At 47.3% G+C, this 20,382-nt stretch overlaps 1 protein-coding gene across 1 annotated transcript; it reads right to left on the bottom strand.

Annotated features, from left to right (window-relative positions):
• Window positions 1-3,422: 3,422 nt before the first annotated feature.
• On the bottom strand, window positions 3,423-17,593 carry PAX6 (paired box 6). Its single transcript, XM_064289442.1, has 9 exons — window positions 17,470-17,593; window positions 15,885-16,207; window positions 14,831-15,046; window positions 13,936-14,101; window positions 7,991-8,149; window positions 7,477-7,559; window positions 6,882-7,238; window positions 4,221-4,371; window positions 3,423-3,508 (listed from the first exon to the last, which is right to left on the bottom strand). The coding sequence occupies exons 1-9, from the start codon at window positions 17,591-17,593 to the stop codon at window positions 3,423-3,425; spliced, it is 1,665 nt and encodes a 554-aa protein (XP_064145512.1).
• Between the last annotated feature and the right edge of the window lie 2,789 nt (window positions 17,594-20,382).

The following is a 20,382-nucleotide window of genomic DNA, read 5'->3' as shown; positions in this document are numbered from 1 at the left end:
GCATAAGTTTTGGGGAAAATGTCCTGGAAATTCACTATAGTAAAAAACTTTTTACTTAGATTAATTCGAATGTTTATTATACAAATATTTGGCTGTAATTCTGTTCACCTAGTCTCCCTAAGTAGGTCAAATTTGGAGAAAAATTATAGGCTGTTAGTCCTGTGATTCTACTGAGGACATCACAAATAGTCTGTATCCTGGAAGACGGCATCAAAACATCGCTACAGAGTTTCCACTGATAACTATATAAATATACCTATCAGTAAATAAATAAAAATAAATTATTTCAACAATGAATAAAAGGGCAGCTCCCAGGCACTGCTACCACACAGTGCCTGCCACGCTGTCCCCGGGAGACTGCCGAGAGCTCTGTTCAGAAGGACAGCTCATCTCCCTAGGGTGAGGGCAGAAGGCAAGGCAGCCGTTCCCACCCTGCTGGACTAGAGGGCTTGCTTCTGCAGCTGAGCAGTCGCTTCTTCAAGCTAAACCAGGCTGTGCCCTGGCAACCCTGACCCTCCGAGGACATGCATACGTGCCCGAGTGCACACATACAGACCCTCAGCTCCCACAGCAGTCCCTTCTCCTAGCCATTGCTCCTGCACCCAGAGCACCACACTCAGTTCTCCAAGGTTTATGCATTCTACACAATAGCTGTGGGTCAGGACTGGATGCCTGACCTGACCCAAAGCATAGCCAGTTGGAAACTGTCCCTTCTTGCAGGGAAGAAGAGAGCCAGCCAGCAGCTGTGCACACACGCACATGTAACCCTTCTCTGACGGTTCCCTCAGCACATGTCCCTCACGGAATATAGGCTGCAAAATGTCAGGAGGTAGAAATATCTGCATGGGCAACTGTACCAACAATGCCTATATGCACACTCCACTAGAGAAGTGTGTAAGTGTGCAGTGCAGGCTGACACAGAATAAAACTACATGCACACATATAAAAGCTGCAATCAATGTAGGAAGATGTCTCTAAATGTGCAGCAACCCTGGGGAATAAAATTATCATTCAGTAGTATGCTTAGAAAGGAGCCCTGGTGGCACAGTGGTTCAAGCTTTTGGCTACCAACCAGAAGGTCCACAGATTGAATCCACCAGCCGCTCCGCTGGAGAAAGGTGTGACAATCTTTCCAAGATTACAGCCTTGGAAACTACAGGGTAATTCTACTCTGTCCTATAGGGTTGCTATGAATCGAAATCAGCTCGATGGCAATGGATTTTTTTGTTTTTGTTTTTTTTTGGGTTAGCATGCTTGAACAGATGAATCACAATTCTCTGTTCAGAAGTAATTCCTTAGCTACGAAACAGTAGATGTTGAACTAGAAGATTGTTTTTAAATCCTCAAATTAATGTTTGTGTTTCCTATCATTTGCCTTTAGAGATTAAAAATAAATAATAAAAAGAACAGAGTACAATTCAGTGAGGTGTGTCTTTGTCCCCAGAGGTTTCTGCATGTGCAAACATTTCAACCAGGCTGCCAGAAGCCCCAGCCTTTTGACTGAAGTTTGCAGAAGAAAACTTATCTATATTGACTTATAATTTGCACAGAAGAGACAGAAAATAAAAGTCTCAGACAGGCCCTTCCTCCCCAACAAAGGCTTATTTTTTTCCATCCTTTGCCTGGGCTCAAGCACTCCTGCCCTGCGTGCTGCCACTTTAAACATGATCAGATCTGTGCTTCATTGCAAATAACAACTGACCAACAATGGGGCCTGCTTCATAGATTTGGGGATGTTTGGCTAAAGCTGCCAATGACTGAAGGCCTTTAACTCCCACCGGCCAGTCACAGTCCGCTTTGTTGTTGTCTGTTGATGTGTCTGTGCTCATTATTCCTTGACATGCAACATTCCCCCCTCCACCCTCCAGCCATCCACAACAGCACAGAAAGCAAGATTCAAATGGGAACAGCTGTAGTGGTTCAATGGGAAATGATGCCTCTTGTGCAAAGGGGAGGGAGACAGAAAAGGAGAGGGCCTATTTGAGAAAGGCAACAGCTTTCAGAGAGTCTTCTATAAGAAATCTACTTTTGAATATACTTCAGTGAAACCACTGTTGAAATAGGCTGACAATGGAAATCTGCCCAGATTGAAAATGCCAGCCTAATTTAAAAGAAGAGTTCCTATTTAATAGCTTGTTGCATTTTTAAACTATTTCTAGACTTTGCGCTTTTGAATTAAATGGCTAACTGTGGGAAATATTACCATTTTGTATAAATGTTGTGGGTATAAATGGGCACAGGTCTACATACGGCTTTACGTGGAATTCTTTGTCTAACACATTTCTGATTTATACTATAAGAATTATTTCTTTAAGGATCTTCAGGATTTAAAATAGAGTATGTGTGGAAAGTAAGAGTTGGTTTAGAATGTTAATCTAACGTGGAAACAAAATTTGCAACACCACACTATAAGGTTAAAAAGAAAATAGTATAATAAAAGAAATACAAAGGCTTTGGCATGGTTTTTACAATCAACAATGATTAATTTTGATATGTAGTTGTGAACAACTTCAAAACACTTAAGTTTAAAACTCTCGCAAGCACTTTTAATTGATTAAGAATGAATTCTAGATGCACAAAATGATTGGACTGTGAACAGTAACACAACTATATCTAAGAACAATTTCGCTGGCCAAAAAGAAATGTATGATTGCATGGAAATGTGTATAAAACAGCTATAGAGTATTCTTGTCAAATATAAATGAAATTAACTTTATTATAGAAATCATTCTGAGGATTTCTAGGGAAGACAAATACTTACATTTTGACATAAAACAAATTGTATTATATTGAAGACACAATCTACCTTTTAGCTATCAACTTTTTTCTTCCTTGAATTTATATCTTACCCTTTTTGCACATAAACTTTATCTGTTAACAACCTTTGGAAAACCAACAAATATTTCTTACATAAATCTAGTGCATGTTGTCCCCGGTTTAATTATATGCAAAGGAATGATACAAACTTGAAACCTCAGTCCATAAACTATGAACAGATGGGTAGAAGTATTCGATATATCTTGATAAAACTCTCAAATTCGTGGCAGAGCTTATTGATCATGGTTTCTATTTTGTTTTTTTCAAACAACTTCATGACCAACACAGATCAAACATCCATCCAGTCTACGTTGTTCTTTTTTTTTTTCCATTATAACATACAAATGCCCATTTACAAATAATACACCAAAATGAATAAAAGCTTGGATACCAAAATGAAGATTTGTTCCAACTGACGTCGCGCCTTCTGTATACAAAGGTCCTTGTTTCAAGTCCATTCCCCAGCGATACAATACAGGACACAGTTGCAGAACCGAAGTGCTTCTAACAGCCCATTTTTCTTTCCTTCCTGAACACCCAGCTGTTGTGTCCACATAGTCACTGACCGAATTAACACAAGATTTCTTTCCTTTTTTTTTTTTTTTTTACTGTAATCTTGGCCAATATTGAGACATATCAGGTTCACTTCCAGGAACTTGAACTGGAACTGACACACCAGGGGAAATGAGGCCTAGAAGTGGATGAAAGAAATAGCCATGTAGATATTCCCTTTGAGATACAGGCATGGAGTATAAATTTGTAGGTTAAAAAATAAAATAAATCTCCAGTGCTTTCTAACATTTTCACTGTATTAAAAAAAATTCTTTTACATGTTACAAACAAAATTAGCACCTTCAGAAACCAGACGATATGTTGTTTACGTGGACTTACAGAATCCCAAGTCTCCCACCCAAAAGAAAAGGAAAAAAAACCTCCATTTGTTTGTATGTTTAGAAGGTTAGCAACAAAACTATCTCTTGAAAACCAATGTGGTACTTCTGCAGTTGCCATGAGAGGCTTAGAGGAAGTAGTTAGGCAGATGAGAAGTCTTCCAACAAGTACTCACTGTGCAGCTCAGGGGGGCCCTCACTGTTGAGCTTTGGCTAATAATCCGTCCTTAGAAAATTTATAATCTCAAGGCTTGTTTTCATATACAACTTCTGTGACCAAATTCAGGAAAAATAGCTTTTTTTTTTTTCCTGTATGGTGTCACATTACTAACTAGCTTGACTGGATTTTCCCATTTCAATCAGTTTTTCCCAGAGAAGTGGCAACAAAGATTAAGTACACCCTCACATAAGGCCAGGGGAGTCTTTTGAGGCCACTTTGAGTGAAGGGAGATCACCTGGCAAAAGAAGCTGTAAAGACCACCTCTCCACACCCTAGGGAGAGCAGCGGCTCACCTGTTGAAGTGGCGCCGGAGGTGCCCATTGGCTGACTGTTCATGTGTGTCTGCATATGAGGTGGGGTGTAGGTATCATAACTCCGTCCGTTCACTGACGGACTGGTGGGCAGCATGCAGGAGTACGAGGAGGTCTGGCTGGGGACTGGGGGCTGCAAGGAGAAAGGCAAACGTATAGTTACTGAGAAACACATCACACAAGCCACACCCCCAATCTCCCTCTTCCCCAGGAACTCTGCCCACAGATCTGATTATTAAAGATGCTTTCATTTAATACATTAGAATTCCACACAATAACTCTAATATTGGGCCTCCCAACAAGTCCTTCCACTGGCCACAGCTATGACAAAGTTGCCTGTGCACCAAACTTCTAAAGCACTCGAAATTTAAACAGCTGTCCATTTAGACAGTTGGCAAACTCTTTTATTTATCCATAAAATTAATTGGATTCTCATCCATTTTCATCTTGGACCTCTGTTGACATCTTCGGGGAAACTGTGGCATGGAGGCTTCCATTAAAACACACTCATCTCCACACCTGCAAATCAGAGAGCCATGGGAGGAGCTTTCTATAAACTTTGGTTTGGGGATCTGGGGACATAGTTTTTCAGGGCTAGACTCATGGGATTAAAGACTCCTTGAAAAGGCAGGTCTGTAATGGCTAGGGTAAACTGATCGGGAGTATCAGTAAATATAACCCAGCCCTATCCTGAGAATTAACTGTGGCTTCCTTATAGACCCAAAAACCCAGATCAAGTTTTTTCCATAAATTGCTGCTGTTACCCTCTGAGTGTTAAGAATGTCAGCATTTAGGAGATAAACCTTTCTGCTAGCTAAAGTAGAAATATACAGATCTGGGATAAAACCCCTTGAGCTCTCACAAGGATATGCCAGGCCAACAAAGTTGAGGTACATTAATAGAAGCATAATGCCCGGAACAAGGAAGATGAGAGGATATTCCGCTCTGCAAATGAAAGAAACGTTCAATATTCCAAGATCCACCTTCTCAGAGAAGGTGACACTTCAGAGAAGGTTCAGAGGAGGAAATCCCATGCTTCAAATAAATGGCTGAAGATTTTGGACAAGATGAATAGATGGACAAAAAGACCGACCCACCCACCCCAAAATGGAAAGCATTGTTTTTGTTTTGTTTAGCAGTAAAATTATTGATAATTTGAATTTTCTTTAAGCTTTCTGAATATATGTATTTTTTAAATTATCTAAACTGTGATTTTTAAAAGTCAGTGTTTGAAGTAAAGTGACCCCATGCACCTATCTACATGTGGAAACAATTCTACTATAAGAGCATCTCTTTGATTGTTCTGGTCTAATTGTTTTTTCACATACAAATTTTCTTGTCTGCACAGAGACCTTGATGTTGCTAAAGATTATGAAACTGAACAAGACACTCTGTGGCCTTTTTAAAGTCAGGTGATATCTGCTAACATCAGGTTCAAGGAAGCAAACAGGCCTTGAGGGCCCTACCAGAATTTCAGCTTGCATTTGTGTCTAATTCCCACAGTCACTTCCTCTAGGCAACCTAACTTCTGGAAAACTCTAAGGCAGTTACAGCAACACCAACTAATGGGCTGTTAATCCCTTAGTTTACATCTATTGCAGTATGACCATTAATATCTAAATGCAATAAAAGTAAATGTGAGTAATTCCTCTGAAGCTGCCCCTGTATTAGTCTGAAGACTGAGATACATTCCTTTTGCTGTTATTTTGAGTAGAAACCCAGCAAAAGATGTTCAGTGAAGAATAAACAATCTGTGTAACCCCACAACTATCTCCAGTAGGGGCTTATGCTGGCCAATCTGACACCATCCGGCATCTCTAACTGTTACACAAACAGGAGTCCTAAGGAAACACTTGGGAAAGCTGCTGCAAAAGACTCACCAGAAGGAAAATTTCTTCCCATAAGAAACCACCCAGCACCAAAAGTCTAGTATACCCCCTTCCTTATGCAACCAAAGGCCTAGCCTAGCACAGGGCCTAGTACACGGTAGGGTGAGAAATACCTGGGAGAAAACTGAGGGCGGGGCAGGTCATTTACACAACATGAATAGCATCAACCCTTTTAGACAGCTGAAGTCCCACAAACTAGTCACATACATTAAATTTCCAGCAAGTACCTTCTATTCCTATTTTTATTGCAACATGTAGGAAGAAAATTAGCTTTTCTGGTATATTAAATGTTTCCTACTATGTAAATATGAATCCAATTTCTCATCCTTTTTCTTCTTCACTATTTTATCACATATACCCTAAATATTGACCAAAATACATACATAGTTTATATATTTATTAATATAAATATAAGCCCAAATTTTATATATACTAGCCTCTTACTTGATAATAACATGCCAGCATTACTCCTATTTCCTGCTACAAGTTTCACTCCCACCCGACATGATATAAGTTAACATTCTCTGTGAGCAAAAGGCAGATGAACTTGACTGAACAAGTCATGAATCAATCAATCAATTAAAAAAGACTGGACCTACTGTTTTTATCGCAGACTTGACTGGTCAAGCCAATCACTATAGTGAGAAAGGCTCCCAAGGGGCATACCTCAGCCAACCAGGTCTACAGCTCCCAGCCCTCTCCCCACTAGGGCTCCCAGGCACCCATTAAGCAGGCAGCAACCAGCCTCACTTACTTGCATAGGCAGGTTATTCGCCATGGTGAAGCTGGGCATGGGCGGCAGAGCGCTATATGTGTTTGTGAGGGCTGTGTCTGTTCGGCCCAACATGGAGCCAGATGTGAAGGAGGAAACTGCAGGGAGAGAAACATGGGAGATAGTCACCATGAAAGTCAGGGCCAGGTCGAAACACATTTGGTAGTAGTAGTTGTATTTCAAATTACCAGGTGTGGTGGGTTGCGGGATTGGTTGGTAGACACTGGTACTGAAACTACTGCTGATAGGAATATGACTAGGTGTGTTGCTGGCCTGTCTTCTCTGATTCCTCAGCTTTTCTTCCCTTCTCCATTTGGCCCTTCGATTAGAAAACCATACCTGGTAATCAGATGGAACAGGTTAGCCAGACTCCTGAAAGCCCTGTGCCCACCCCCAGCCCATCCCCACCCCTGGCACCTCCACTGCCCTCCCCGACCCCTCCCTATGCCGTAAAGTATTTACCAGACAGGGCCTGTTACAATTTATGTAATAACTGGTGCTCATTCGAGGCACCTGTGTCTTTGGAAAAGGCAAACTGTTTGAATCACAAAGCTTGCAACCACAAGGTTTTGAGTACCTGTATTCTTGCTTCGGGTAGATCTATTTTAGCCGCTAGTCTTTCTCGGGCAAACACATCTGGATAGTGGGTTCTCTCAAACTCTGAAAGAGTAAGTTAATTTTTCTATGTTGTGCCAGAACTACACAAAATTAGTGGACCTGCTCTCCCCACCCCCTACTCCCATCACCTCCAGCAGTTCCCTTGGAAATGTTACTACTACCAGCGTTGACAAAACCACCTTAAGTCTTCTTTGTAATGACATTCAGGGACCCTTCTGTGGCCTGAACTAGCCAAATCATAATTTTTTCTCTGTGAGAAGTTAGACTCATAGTCTTTAAATTACTGATACACACACACAAAAAGAAAACACACACGCATTGAAAGATGGCCGGAAGAAAAAGGAATGAAGAAAGAAAAAGAAACCTTTCCAATCCTCTATGCAAGGGCCCTGGCTAAATTTAGCCCCTTGTACTGAAGATGTGGCATTTACTTTGATTTACTACTACTTCTCTACTTTGAAAAACTCCATCACCTTTCTCCAGGGCCTCAATTTGCTCTTGGGTAAAGGATGTTCTATTTCTTTGCAGCTTCCGCTTCAGCTGAAGTCGCATTTGGGCCTCATCTGAATCTTCTCCGTTGGAACTGATGGAGTTGGTATTCTCTCCCCCTCCTTCCTGTTGTTGGCAGCCATCTGGAACAAAAAGGATAGGATGGTAAGAGAAATTCAGAATAAGGGGAGCCTACAAAAGAGGCCTGGAATAGCCATAAACTCCAAGAGCAGTATAGCCTGAAAAAACATTCCCAAGGTGACTAAGTGTTGGTCTTCTTTTAACAACACACACTACCTGACCACCATTTTCCTTCCCCCTCTGTTTTTATCAGCATGAGACTGTACAATATACACACTAAACGGCATTTCTTTGAATGACAAAACAAGCGCTGAAGTTCCCAGTTAAAATGAGCTTTCATAACTAACCTTGACTCCCCAAATGCCTCACCCAGTTCCCTTTCCCTGAAAAATTTATTTACCTATGTCTGTGTTGGAAAAATAAAAGTGATGTTCAAGATTTCAGCTGATCTATAATCAGTAATTCCTATCTAATCAATTAGATGTTGATAGGTTTGTAGAAAATGCTATTAAGAAACCAAACCAAGCTTGTAATCTTTTTTAAAAAATATTTATCTAGTTTTTATTTGAATTCTGCACAGTCAATTTCATTTTAAAGGTTGTGAATTTAGAAGTGCTCGCATTGTTCTGCAGTTTTATTCAACTATTGTATGAGTGCGCTTTGCCTTGACACCTATTACGAGCACAGCTGTAATTATATCATCACCAAGAACAGGCTATAATTGCTGAAAATGGAATTTTATATTTAGATAAAAGGACTGTCCATTCTTTGTAATGTGTTGCACCAGAGAAAAGTAAGATTTCTTTTAAATTTTTAACGTGTAATTTTAAAAAAGAAATAGTAGAGAGTTCACTAACTAGCTAAATATGGTATGCTGCAGCTGAGTCCTTGGCATATCATTTAAGCCGTACATTTTTAATTAGGGCATTTCCACCACTTTTAATGTAATTTCTATCATTAAACAGGGGAAAGTTTTATTGTTTTCCCTTGGCGCTTGGAGGACAAGATGTGCACTTGGGGTGGCTGTCTCTCATCTTGCCTGTGAGGCCACAGCCTGTTTGAAGGGAAGGACTCAAGCCCTGACTGGGCCTCCAGGGCCAATTCATACTGGGTCCTGATCTTGGGTCCTGCGGCCTCAAGGGATACAAACAGGACTGCCTCCTCCCCACAGTGGAAACTTGGCGAGTGGGGGTGGGGGAGCGAGGGGCCGCTGGGGGCACATTGGTGGGAATCTACTTGGCCAGGAATATCATTTATAACCAGGGGACAATAGGCAGTGCCTTCAAAGAGTTTGGGGAATTGTGACAGGATCTAGTGGGATCCTTTCAGGAACTTTGAAATGTTTTAAAACCCCAACTTTCTCCCCCATTTAAACAGGCGGATTCATCGGCACTGGCCACCATATGGGCCCTTGGAGATCTATTGAGATGACCACCAACACTTGAATAGCGAGGGGCTGCTTTTCAGCGCCGCACAATGCCCCGCAAGTAAGGGAAACTATTAAACTCCTGGGGCAGGAGCGTTGGCAAACTTTCGTGGGCAGAATTTTGAGGCCACAATGAGCGCGGACAACAAAAGGATTCTCTTGAGGCGTGCAGCGGGCCACATTGTGTTACAAGAAGCCCAGTCAACAGACTTTTCAGTGAAGTGTGTTAACCCCTCTGCTCTGCTATCATTAATCACTGTCCGTAGAGCGGGCGCCTCAATGCTATTTAGGGCGCTGGGGGGGGGGGTTGGAGAGTGGATGGGGGGCGGGGAAGTGTGGAGGGGAGACGGGGAGGGAGGATGGAGACCAGGGCCGGAGGTGTGGGGGGGGCAAAGAGAAAGGGTGGGGTGGAGGTGGCGGGGAAGAGGGTGGATGTGGAGAAAGAAGGGAGAAAGAGGGCTCAAGAGATGAGGCCAGGGAGGTATAAAAACAAAGGACAGAAAAAAAATGTTGAGAAGAAAAAGTGACAAGAGGGGGAGAGAAAGAGCAAAAGGAAGAGGAGGGAGAGAGAGTGTCAGCGACTAGGCCGGGGCTTTCCTTTGGGTCTGCTAGCGCCTCTTCGTAAAGGGGGGAGGGGAGGCTACACAGCTGAGGGCGAGAAGCTCCGCTCACGTGCGCGGACCCCAGTGTCTGCGCTAATGTACCGCCTCAAGTTTCCGGCGGACTTTTCAAAGTGTTTTTAGGTAGTTGAAATCAGGAGCCCTCCTCCGTCATTTTAGAGTTCGGCGCGCAAGGGAAATTTTAGAACTAGCTCCTGACAATTTTAGAAGACTCGTCGGTCACTGCTTTTGGGAAACAAAAACAAAAATCTGCGACCATCCGTCGTTTAGGGCCCGGGAAACTGAGAGAAAATGAATCCCCAACCCTCCCCCAGATGGTCACTCACGCCCCTACCTTCCAGGAGGCTCCACCTCAGCCCCTTTGCTGGCACATTCGATCTTGCCAATTAAACAAACCTGCCGGGATCCCACTCAGAAGCCCCTCGCAGAAAGCATTCTCTGCTCTTGTTTGCGTCTCTGACTTTCCTAATTTTAAAACGTATGTTCGTTCGCTCCCTTTCTTCTCTACACGCACGCACGCACACGCGCTCACACACACACACATACACACACATTCGACTGCAGCCCAGGGCCCGCACTGCCTTGAGAATTGACGCTACTGGCGAGTGAAGTCAAGGATGGGGGGGGAGGGGCAAGCTAGATTTTAAACCCACTTAAAAAAAAAAATGGAGAAGAGAGGAATTAGCGGCCAGTAAAGAGAAACCCGTGGCTACAGCAGCCCTCCACGACCCCGCCGAGCGCGCATACACCATTAAAAGTTTGTTTACTACTTTAAAAGTAGCAACTGTTTGCAGGGGTGATGGATAGGCCACTCTTAGATTGGGCGCCTTTTTTCTCTTTAGCAAGTTTACCTTCCACTCTTAAGGCTTTTAACGAAATAAAACTAGAAGTTGGATCTCGAATTCCCCACATGATAAACCTAAGTGGCAGACAATTAAGATATCTTCTTTAAAAGGCGCCCCCTCGGAGCCTAGCAAAGAAGGGGCCTTCAATGGGCCCGTCCACCTTCCAGCCTAATCCGTGAGAAGGCGAGTGAAAGCGCCTCCCATTATCCCTGCCCCAGGACCATCTGACGCTGGGGATAGGATTTGTTTCCTGGAAGAAGAAGGAGAACAGAAAAAAAAAAAAAAAAGACGCTGGGAAATAAAATCATTCCTTAGTTTCTTAGTGTCTTAATCAGTGAGGCGGAAAACAAGCAAGAAAAGATAGCAACCCGGTTGCGGCACCTTTTCAGCTTCGGAGCGCAGATCAAAACATTGTAGCATCTGTTGAAAGGGAGACTGACTAAATCCTATAGAGGGTCTGGGTATTACCGGGGGTGCGGGGTGGAAGAGAGGGGGGAGGAGATAAGAAAAAGTGTCTCCGTGATCCCTAAAACCACCAAATTGCTGGAGAATTGGGGCTGGATAGAGTTGTCTCTTGTTGTCAGCCCACGTCGTTACGATTTTATTCACCGCCGCATGGCGTTGATCAGATGGAAACCATATTTGTCTCCCTCTGAGACCTAACCTCGCCTTATGCTTTTGGAGTAATGGACTCTTTAAAACCCAAGAACGGCTTCCTGGGCTGGGGAAAGGGGCCAAGGGGGGAGGGGACCCCCTTAGTGCCAAAAGGCCTGAGGAGTCCCCGGGAACGTCAGCCGACGCTCGCCACCGGCTCCTGTGTCCCCTACACTCCGCACACCACTCTCTGTTCTCGCGGCTAGTCCTCCCAAAGCAGCGGGGAAGGAGGCGCCAGGGACAGGATCACCTGAGTGAGGCTTTTTGGAAGGGGGCGGGGGTGACAGTTAGTGACCCAGAATTCTCTAACAACTCGATGCCTAAAAGTTAGCAGCTCCTGAATGAGCGCCATCTCCCGCCTCAGCCATCCCCAACAGGCCCCTGTGGGCACGCACTTGCTTCCCTCCCTCACGCTCCCCAGGACGAAAATCTAGAATCTGGCGCCACCTCTGGTGGAGGCAGTGGGGCTGGCAAAGCTTCTGCCCTCGGCTTCTGTCCCGCGCAGGCGGCAGAAGCGGGGTGTCCTCCTTTACACCCCCAAGCAATCCTGAGCCCTCAATCCCAGAAGGCCAGGGTTTGAAGGCTCTGGGCTCGGCCACCCAGGCCTGAGCTCCTGCACCCGGCGCCCTCCCCGAGACTTCTCGGCCCTGACCAGCGAAGGTCGAAGGTCGTGGGGACTTAAGATTGCTGGGGGCGAGGGGACCGAGGGGCTGACGCTCCGACGCCCCTGGGAGTGCCAAGTGAGGGCGTCACTTGGGTGTGTCCAGAGTGCGCATGTGGGAATCCTACAATTTCAAAGGTGGGCAGAGGTGGGGTTGTCTGCACTCAGCCGCGTGGCTCCCTCGGCCTCACCAGGGACTTCAGCGGCCTGGGCCGAGGCAGCGCCTCCTCGAGGTGCGGGCCGTGCTCCTGGAGCCTGTGGACGGCGGGCGGGTGGGGTCTCCCAGGGGAGCCCGGACCCTGCACGTCAGGAGGCCACTGTCGGCCGAGCGGCTGCGCTGGGAAACAAAAAGCAAGCGCTTTGCTCCCTATCTTCCCAGTGTCCGTCCTATATTGTTTTCTGCTCTTAAAACTGACATGTCTAATTGGCAATTGGTGCCGAATCGTGTCCAGAGGTCTCTTGTGGAACATTTCTACAGCTGTCTCCTTCAACTAGACGCTTATTCATGTCGCCTTAATGAGAAACAAAACGTTCTCTAATGAGCAATTACAGAGCGACAGGATTGTTCCCATAACAAATTCTTGAGAGTGACAGAAGCATCCTTTGTACCAGATATTTCGCATACTGTTACCGATTTTCCCTTCGCTAGCCCAGCTCCGTGGAGGCGCGGGCACCCGAAGCCGGCACCGGAGCGCACGGACAGGCGGGCAGCCTCATGGCGGTCCCTACGCGGCAGTCCCCGGCCCGGAGCCCCTGGGCTCCGTCGTGCTCCCGGGAGTGAGACGCCACGTCCCATTATCCTGCGTATTATCTCCTTGTCACGAGAACAACAAATACCGATTAATCTTCCAAGTAAACTGTTTCCTCTTCTTGACTAAGCTACCTCGGTGCCTGGGGCGGGGGTGGGGGGGAGGGAATCCAACAGATACCCCCATCCGCTCCTCTTCCTCCATTCTTTCTCACAGATCCTGGGGAGTCCCATGTCCCATTTCCTCTCCAGCCAGGAAGCCTCTCCTGGCACCCTGCAGTCTGGCTCACAGTATTCTCACCCCCATACTTTTACGCAGTCGCCACCCACAGAGTGAGAACTGAGGGCCTAGAGGAGCAAAGGGCAGAGGAGAAGGAGGTAGCAGGAGACCCCTACCTCTAACGCCTCCTCCTGGCCTTCACCCTGTATCTTGCTGTTCACCCTCTCATATGCACTCTACTCATACGCACATAATTTGTCAATTATGGCAAAAAGCAAAATGATGCAATTATGTTTACCTTGCAGTCTGTCAGTGTGTTAACTTGTCACACTTCTACAGCAAAGGAGCTCTCTGTGCATTTCAATGGGAAATTCGAATAGGGCACCAAGCGTCTAGCTCTTACACGCACATACTCTTGCCCACAACTCAGACACTCACACACCAGCCACCCTCATACTATTCCTGATGTGTACAGCCCTCACACTCCCAACCTCACCAGATGGTTCAACAACACATCTACATACATTGCAAGTCAATGCATCCAGGCCTTTGAAGAGTCTCTCGGCTACATCCCCCAAGCACAGAGGCTGGGAGGGTGAAGAGTTTGGAGGAGGAGAGGATGGACAAAGAGCTATGTATATGGAGCGCTTCAAAGATGGGTGCTTGGGTTTTACCTTGTGTAGGTTGCCCTGGCACCGAAGTCCCAGGATACCAACCGGGCCGGGTGCCCCAGCTTCCTGTCTGCCCATTCAACATCCTTAGTTTATCATACATGCCGTCTGCGCCCATCTGTTGCTTTTCGCTAGCCAGGTTGCGAAGAACTCTGTTTATTGATGACACCTGCAGATGAAACCAAAATCGAACCAAATGGCAGCGTCCCCATTTGTGACAGTGAAGACACTGTCGCCCCATCTTAAGTCCCCATATCCACTTGCCCACCCCCTTAAAGAACAACTCTCAAAACATTAAGACACTTCCAGCCCTCCTGGGACAGTGGGTGGATTTGCAGGGACATCGTGCAAAGAACGACAGCCCATCACTTTGGGCATAGAAATTCAGTTGGGTAGAAAATTGGGGAATGGGGGGGGTCCTTCACCACTACCCAGTGGCTCTAGTGACCTGCCTCAGTGGCTGCTTTGCTCTGTTAAAAGGCTTCTTGGGAAAAGATTTAGACTTGATTGAGAGCTTTCTTTCACTATCTTTGCATTATATAAGGGTGAAAATGGATGTTTGATGCCTGAAGGAAGGTTCAGACAGGTGGATTTGGAGGAAGCTAGAATAGGTTTTCATTTTCATTCTTAAGAGCTTTTCCTGAGTGCTTTGTAGTATGCAAAAAAAAAAAAAAAAAAGTGAAAAATTCCCCATACTCAACTCCCATTTCCCAGATGGTCAAAAAAGACCAGGGCACTCCTCTCAATACCCCAGGTACAGAAGAGACATAGGTGGAGCAGGAAGAAGACAGATGGAGAGACACCAGGAGAGAGGAAAGCAGGAGGAAGCAATGGAGGAGAAGGCAAAGAGGAAAGAGAAGGTAAAGGGCAGAAGGGTGAATGTTCTCAGTGAACTTACACTTGGTATGTTATCGTTGGTACAGACCCCCTCGGACAGTAATCTGTCTCGGATTTCCCAAGCAAAGATGGATGGGCACTCCCGTTTATACTGGGCTATTTTGCTTACAACTTCTGGAGTCGCTACTCTCGGTTTACTACCACCGATTGCCCTGGGTCTGATGGAGCCAGTCTCGTAATACCTGCCCAGAATTTTACTCACACATCCGTTGGATACCTGCATAGGGGAAGTGGACAGAAAACCACATTATTAATAATTTCAAGACAAAAATAAAATTGTTTAAGTATGCATTAAACAATGACAAGCTTACGTTTTGATTGTCCAGCACTTGGACTTTTGCATCTGCATGGGTCTATAACACAAAAATATACCTTCAATGGTACGAGAACTTACTGTAGAGACCTTTTTTTTTCTTAAAATTACATTTGTAGCCCTAAAAACTACAAATATGAAAATACTTTCAAACAGTTTGAACTAAAAAAACTAATTAAAAAACTGTTTTAATAAACACTGTCTGAAGATGCATCAAAACGAAGTCAGATTAATTTTTTTGTGCTGACCTTGCTTAAAGTGGTGTTATGCTTTAATGGGCAAAGTGGAAAAAATAAAACTAAAATTTTACCCTTTTTTCTTTAAAAAATATGCCCAATTGAGTAAATGTGAGTTAGGGAGGAGATAAGTAGCATTTGCCTTTTAAAACCCATACATGTTCTTCATAACTATGAAGAATACAAATATCTCAAAATCCAAGGTAAGTCTGAAACGGGGAGAAGGCAACAAATTATGCCAGTTTATGTAACTCAGCTTATTACAGTCCATAAACTGTAACCACAATGAATGTCTTTACCAAATGAAGAGAGGTTTTTTTAAAAATATACATTAAAAAAATTCTTTTTCCTTAAGCAGAAGAATTATCTCATGACCAGCCCAGGTAGAGAGAGGTAGGGAAGGATGGTGGAAGGAAAAGGGAAAGTGGGAAGGCAGGGTGGTGGGGTGGGGACTGGGGTATCTGGTGGGTGGGTGAGGGTGGGGGTCCATAATTAGCAGCGTTTACAGTAAGAAATGAAGAGAGGGTGTTCAGAGTGGAGGGCCGCGGGGGCGGCGAGTGGGGTGGCTCTGGGAGGATCACCTGCAGAATTCGGGAAATGTCGCACGGCCTGGCCCCGCTGTGAGCTAGCTCTACGATCTTCTGCCGGGTGGAGTCCGGCAGTGGCCGCCCGTTGACAAAGACACCACCAAGCTGATTGACTCCGCTGTGACCTGAGGAAACGGAGAGGAGAAGAAAGGAGAGGAGAGCAGAGGAAGTAGGAGAAGAAAAAAGAGGAAGAAGAAGAGGACGGGGAGGAGAAGAAGAAGAAAAGACAACCACAATGCAGCCTCAGCTCCCTGCCAACCCCTGCCAACCTTAGCAATCAGGTCTCTGCTATCAATCAAAACTAACAACAGGACCACACAGCCATACCGTATATGGGGCAGCCCAGCCCCAAACACAGAGGTGCTCCTGCTTCGGACTGCAGAAGCACCATAGAGTCAGAAACGAGCTAACAAGCAAGAACTTACGCACCCCATTACCGCCATCGCCCCAACTGTGCTCTCAGATCATTGCCCTTCTTTATAAATACCCAGCAAGCCACTGAACCCACACGGTGCAAACAACCACCTCCAAAATAACCTCCCAAAGATCCCCTCTTAGTGTCACGGCAAACTGTGAGTTCTACAGAACCCACCCTGAACCTCCAAGACTGTGCTGTTGGACCAGGGATTGCAAATCCTACAGCCCTTCGGTGCTCCCTGGGATGCTAGAGTCCAGAAACGTTTGTGTCACAGTCCAAACTCTGAGGAAGGCACAGCACAATCGCCCGGGTTTGAAAAAAAGAGAGAGGAACCAAAGCAGCAAATCTGTGGCTAATGAACCCCAATCTGGCTTTAGCACCCACTCAGCTCCAACCACAGAGTGGCCCTGCTCCCCACCTCCTGCAGTGGGGACAAGAACCGGGAGCCTCCAAAAGGGTGGCTGCTCCTGTTTACTTTACGCCGGGGAACGGGGAATCTGGCCCTCCCCACTGCGGAGGACGGCTATTAGCAAAAATCAAAGGGAGAAAAGGAAAGGAAAAAAACCACACCGTGTCCTTCCCCAGCCCTCCTTTATCTCTGTATCTCGCAACCTCACCCCATTGTCTAATCCGGGGGAAGGGAGTTAGCACTTGTAGCCCCCTCGCCAGAAACTACCGGCATGCAAATAAAACCAATCGCCAATTTCAACTTCCTTAAAAAATCTCCAACCTGCAGCCTCGGCTTTAGAAAGCGGACCTCCCAGAAGATGTGGCTCCTTGCTCTCTCTCCTCTCCTCTCTTCTCCTTGGAGCCTCCTGATAAATTGACTTCAGGAGCCTGTGCTTCTTAGCAATAAATAAGCTCCAAATATAGAAGAGGGGGGAAAATATGATGAGCCTCTCTGACATTTGTCTTTAAAATAAAACTAGCTGCACGTCAAGTTTGAGCTTAATTTCTGGAAATAGGCGGAAGTCGCTCCGGATCATGCATGGAAGGCTAATTGAAAAGATCAGTCGGGGCGCTTGTGGCAGCCTTGTCACTTTGTGACAGTGCTCCGCTCCGGGAAATTGCATCGTCACGACAAACGGGACCGTGATAAAACGACCCTTTCCGTCCCTATTTGGAGATCACTCAGACGAGATTGAACTGCACTCCTTTCCCCTTCGAGGGGAGCCGCGTTTTCAGGGTAGCGAAGGCTTGGGGCGGCCATCACCGAGCGGGGGGGGCCGAGTCTCAACTCGATGAGAAGTGACAGGCGTTTGGGGAATCTGGGCTCGAGCTGGGCCCAGCGCGAGCTCGGGGACAGTGCCGAGACAGCGCTGAGCCAACAGAGAGAGGCCTAGATCGTGCTTCCGGTTTCTCCTAAATTGCCTTAGCCTGCCTTAGCCCGGCAAGTCCCATTTACCCCTCCACCTACGGAATCCCCCCTCTCCCCTCGCAAATGGAGACTTCTCAGAAAGGGAAAGGCTGTCCCACATAGAGACAGAGACTTTCCAAACTTCATGCCCAGCCTGGGCAATTCCCACTCTATGAATGCCAAGGCGTGTGAGGTCGCCTAATCCTAGACCTCCCTTCTTCTCCTCCCATTGCGAAAAATAACCATGTGCCTGCCACCTCCGCAGTCACCGCCGGCGGGTGCTCCGGAGGAGACCGGGCCAGGGCGCCTCTGCCAGCATCGAAATGGCAGCGAGGAAGCGCTGCTCTAAGTTCCCCTTCAGAGGTTAAGCCTCAATCATTGTGTCCCTTCCCTGGGGACGCCTGGCGCTCTCGCCCAGTGGCGATGATTATGCGCCTAGAATTCGACCGCGAAGCATCTAATAGGAAAACATATGGTGTCAATTTGGATGCTCCGTGCCTCGCGCACACCCGGGAGCTAGCGGCACAAAGCCCTGTGGGCCCGCGCGCGACCCCGCGCCCCTTGGGGCCCGGCAGCGAGGCTGCAGCGGTAAACGCTCGGCGCAAAGCTCCCGGACCGAACCCAACAGAAAGCTTGCGGCTGAGGAGCTCGGCTCCAGGGAGAGAACCCTGCCGCCGGGAGGGGTGGGTCGAGGCATTGGCCTCGCCAAAACGGTGCCTCCTGGGCCAAGCCCTGGGCCTGGTAGATTCTGCACAACCACCCGCCGCAAAGCTCGACACCTTCGCGCCCTTTCCTGCGGTTCGCGTCCATCCGCCTGGGCAGCACCAGGGGGCAGTCAGCGCTTCCAAGACAGATGGATTGGGCGCGAGGATCCTAAGTCTTTGCGGATTGGCAAGAGAAGCTTGCCAGAAGACATAGGCCTTTCCACTTCGAGTATAGCTGAGCCCTTATACCGCGTCCAGATTCCGCATCTCAACCCGGGCTAGTTTCACTCGGCCTCTAGGCCCCCAGGACAGGGCTCCAAAGTAGCTCTGCCACATTCCAGCGCCCACAGACTGAGCAGGAAGGTGGGTTGGGGGCTCCAGAGGCCTAGGCAGAGGGATGAAGCAAGGTGCATGAGCTCGGGAATCAAAGACACTTATGGGGCTGAAGGACCAAGACCCACGCAGGTGCAGTTGCTAGGCCAGGGGTTCTTCAGTTCCTGAGCGCGGCTCCCACCCTCTTCCCAGACCCAGTAAATCCTGCTCTTCCCGGTGCCCTGTAACAGCCCCACGGTGCGAGGTTACCACCCCCCTCCTCCCGGTCACAGGTCCTTTTCAAGCCTGGGTTCCCCATTCCCCTTCCATTCTAGGCCCTGAGGTGGGTAGGGGAGGAGCTGCCCTGAGAGTGACTGGGGGGAGGGAAGTCCCCCACCCTTCCCTGGGCACTGGAGGCATTCAGTCCCGGCTAAACCCAAAGGGGCCTCCTTCTTCTTCGGCAACTGGGAGAAGCCTCCGCCCCGCCCTGCTCAGCCCAGCCCCTCTCTCCGGGGTCAGAGCCCGGGCAGGGGTGGGGAGGGGGTATGAGTTACAGGATTTGGGGGGGATGGGGTTTCTCTACCGTAGCTTCGCAAACTCGAGCGGGCTGCTCTGAAGGACCTAGCCCCCGTTCTTCCAGGAGCTAGAACAGCAGAGCAAACGCCCTCCCCTCCCGGGCTGCCTGGCGCGGAGAGGGGCCCAGCCCCGCCCGCAGGTCCCTGGGCCTCCGGCCCTGCGGCCTGACCAGCGCCGAGCGCCGCGAGCCTCCGCGCTCTGCCCTGACCCGTGCGGGCCCCTGCGCCCCCAGCCCGAAGCCCGAGAAAGATCAGAGACACTTACTGTTCTGCATGCTGGCGCTGGCTGGGGGCCGCGGGATCCCACGGGGCTCGAATATGGGGCTCTGTCATCAAGAAAAGAAGCGTTAATCCCGGGCCTCCGCGCCAGGTAGGCCTAACTCCCGCTCCGAGGAGGGTCTGGCAGGAGGATCCTGTCTAACGGATCCGCTCAACCGCTTGGGCCGATCTGAGGGTCATCCATTTTCGCCCTTCAGGGCGTTCAACTCCTTGAACTTCGAATAAAATAACCCAATATTTCCAATCTTCTGCCCTCAAGCCCTTTAATCAGCAGAAAAGATGACCTGATTTTTTTTTCTTCCGTCTGAACTACAATGAAGAAGTGCACTGAAATAATGAGTTTGACTCTTTCCAGTCTTGAACACAACCACCACAGGACTTGCCTGAAATTTGGGATGTCTGTCCACTCTTACAATGAAGGGTCTCACACATCTGCGCACCCCTAGTTAAAGTCTTCCCCCTAAGACAAAACAGGAGAGAAGGGTAGGTTAAACTGTGGCTCAAAAGCCATCGACCCATAGACTGAGTCCCACTCTCACATTCACATCTAGGGCTCAAACTGCCATAAAATCCTAAATTCCAGTAACACACCCCCATTTCCAGCAGCTTCTTCTGCAGCAGAGGCTTCTGCAGAAGAGACTGTTGCACCTGGCTTGGGAGAACTGGAGAATCTGATGAGTTAGGGTCCCACTATGCAAAAATATTGAGAGCCTGGGAAAGAGGAAAAGAGGGAACAAGAGGAAGAATGGGGTAAGGCATAGAAGCCAAGAGT

The sequence above is a fragment of the Loxodonta africana genome, chromosome 7 (assembly GCF_030014295.1).
Source record: "Loxodonta africana isolate mLoxAfr1 chromosome 7, mLoxAfr1.hap2, whole genome shotgun sequence".
Lineage (NCBI taxonomy): Eukaryota > Metazoa > Chordata > Mammalia > Proboscidea > Elephantidae > Loxodonta > Loxodonta africana.
The sequence above is the reverse complement of the archived record's forward strand: the minus strand, read 5'-3'. Positions and strand labels throughout refer to the sequence as shown.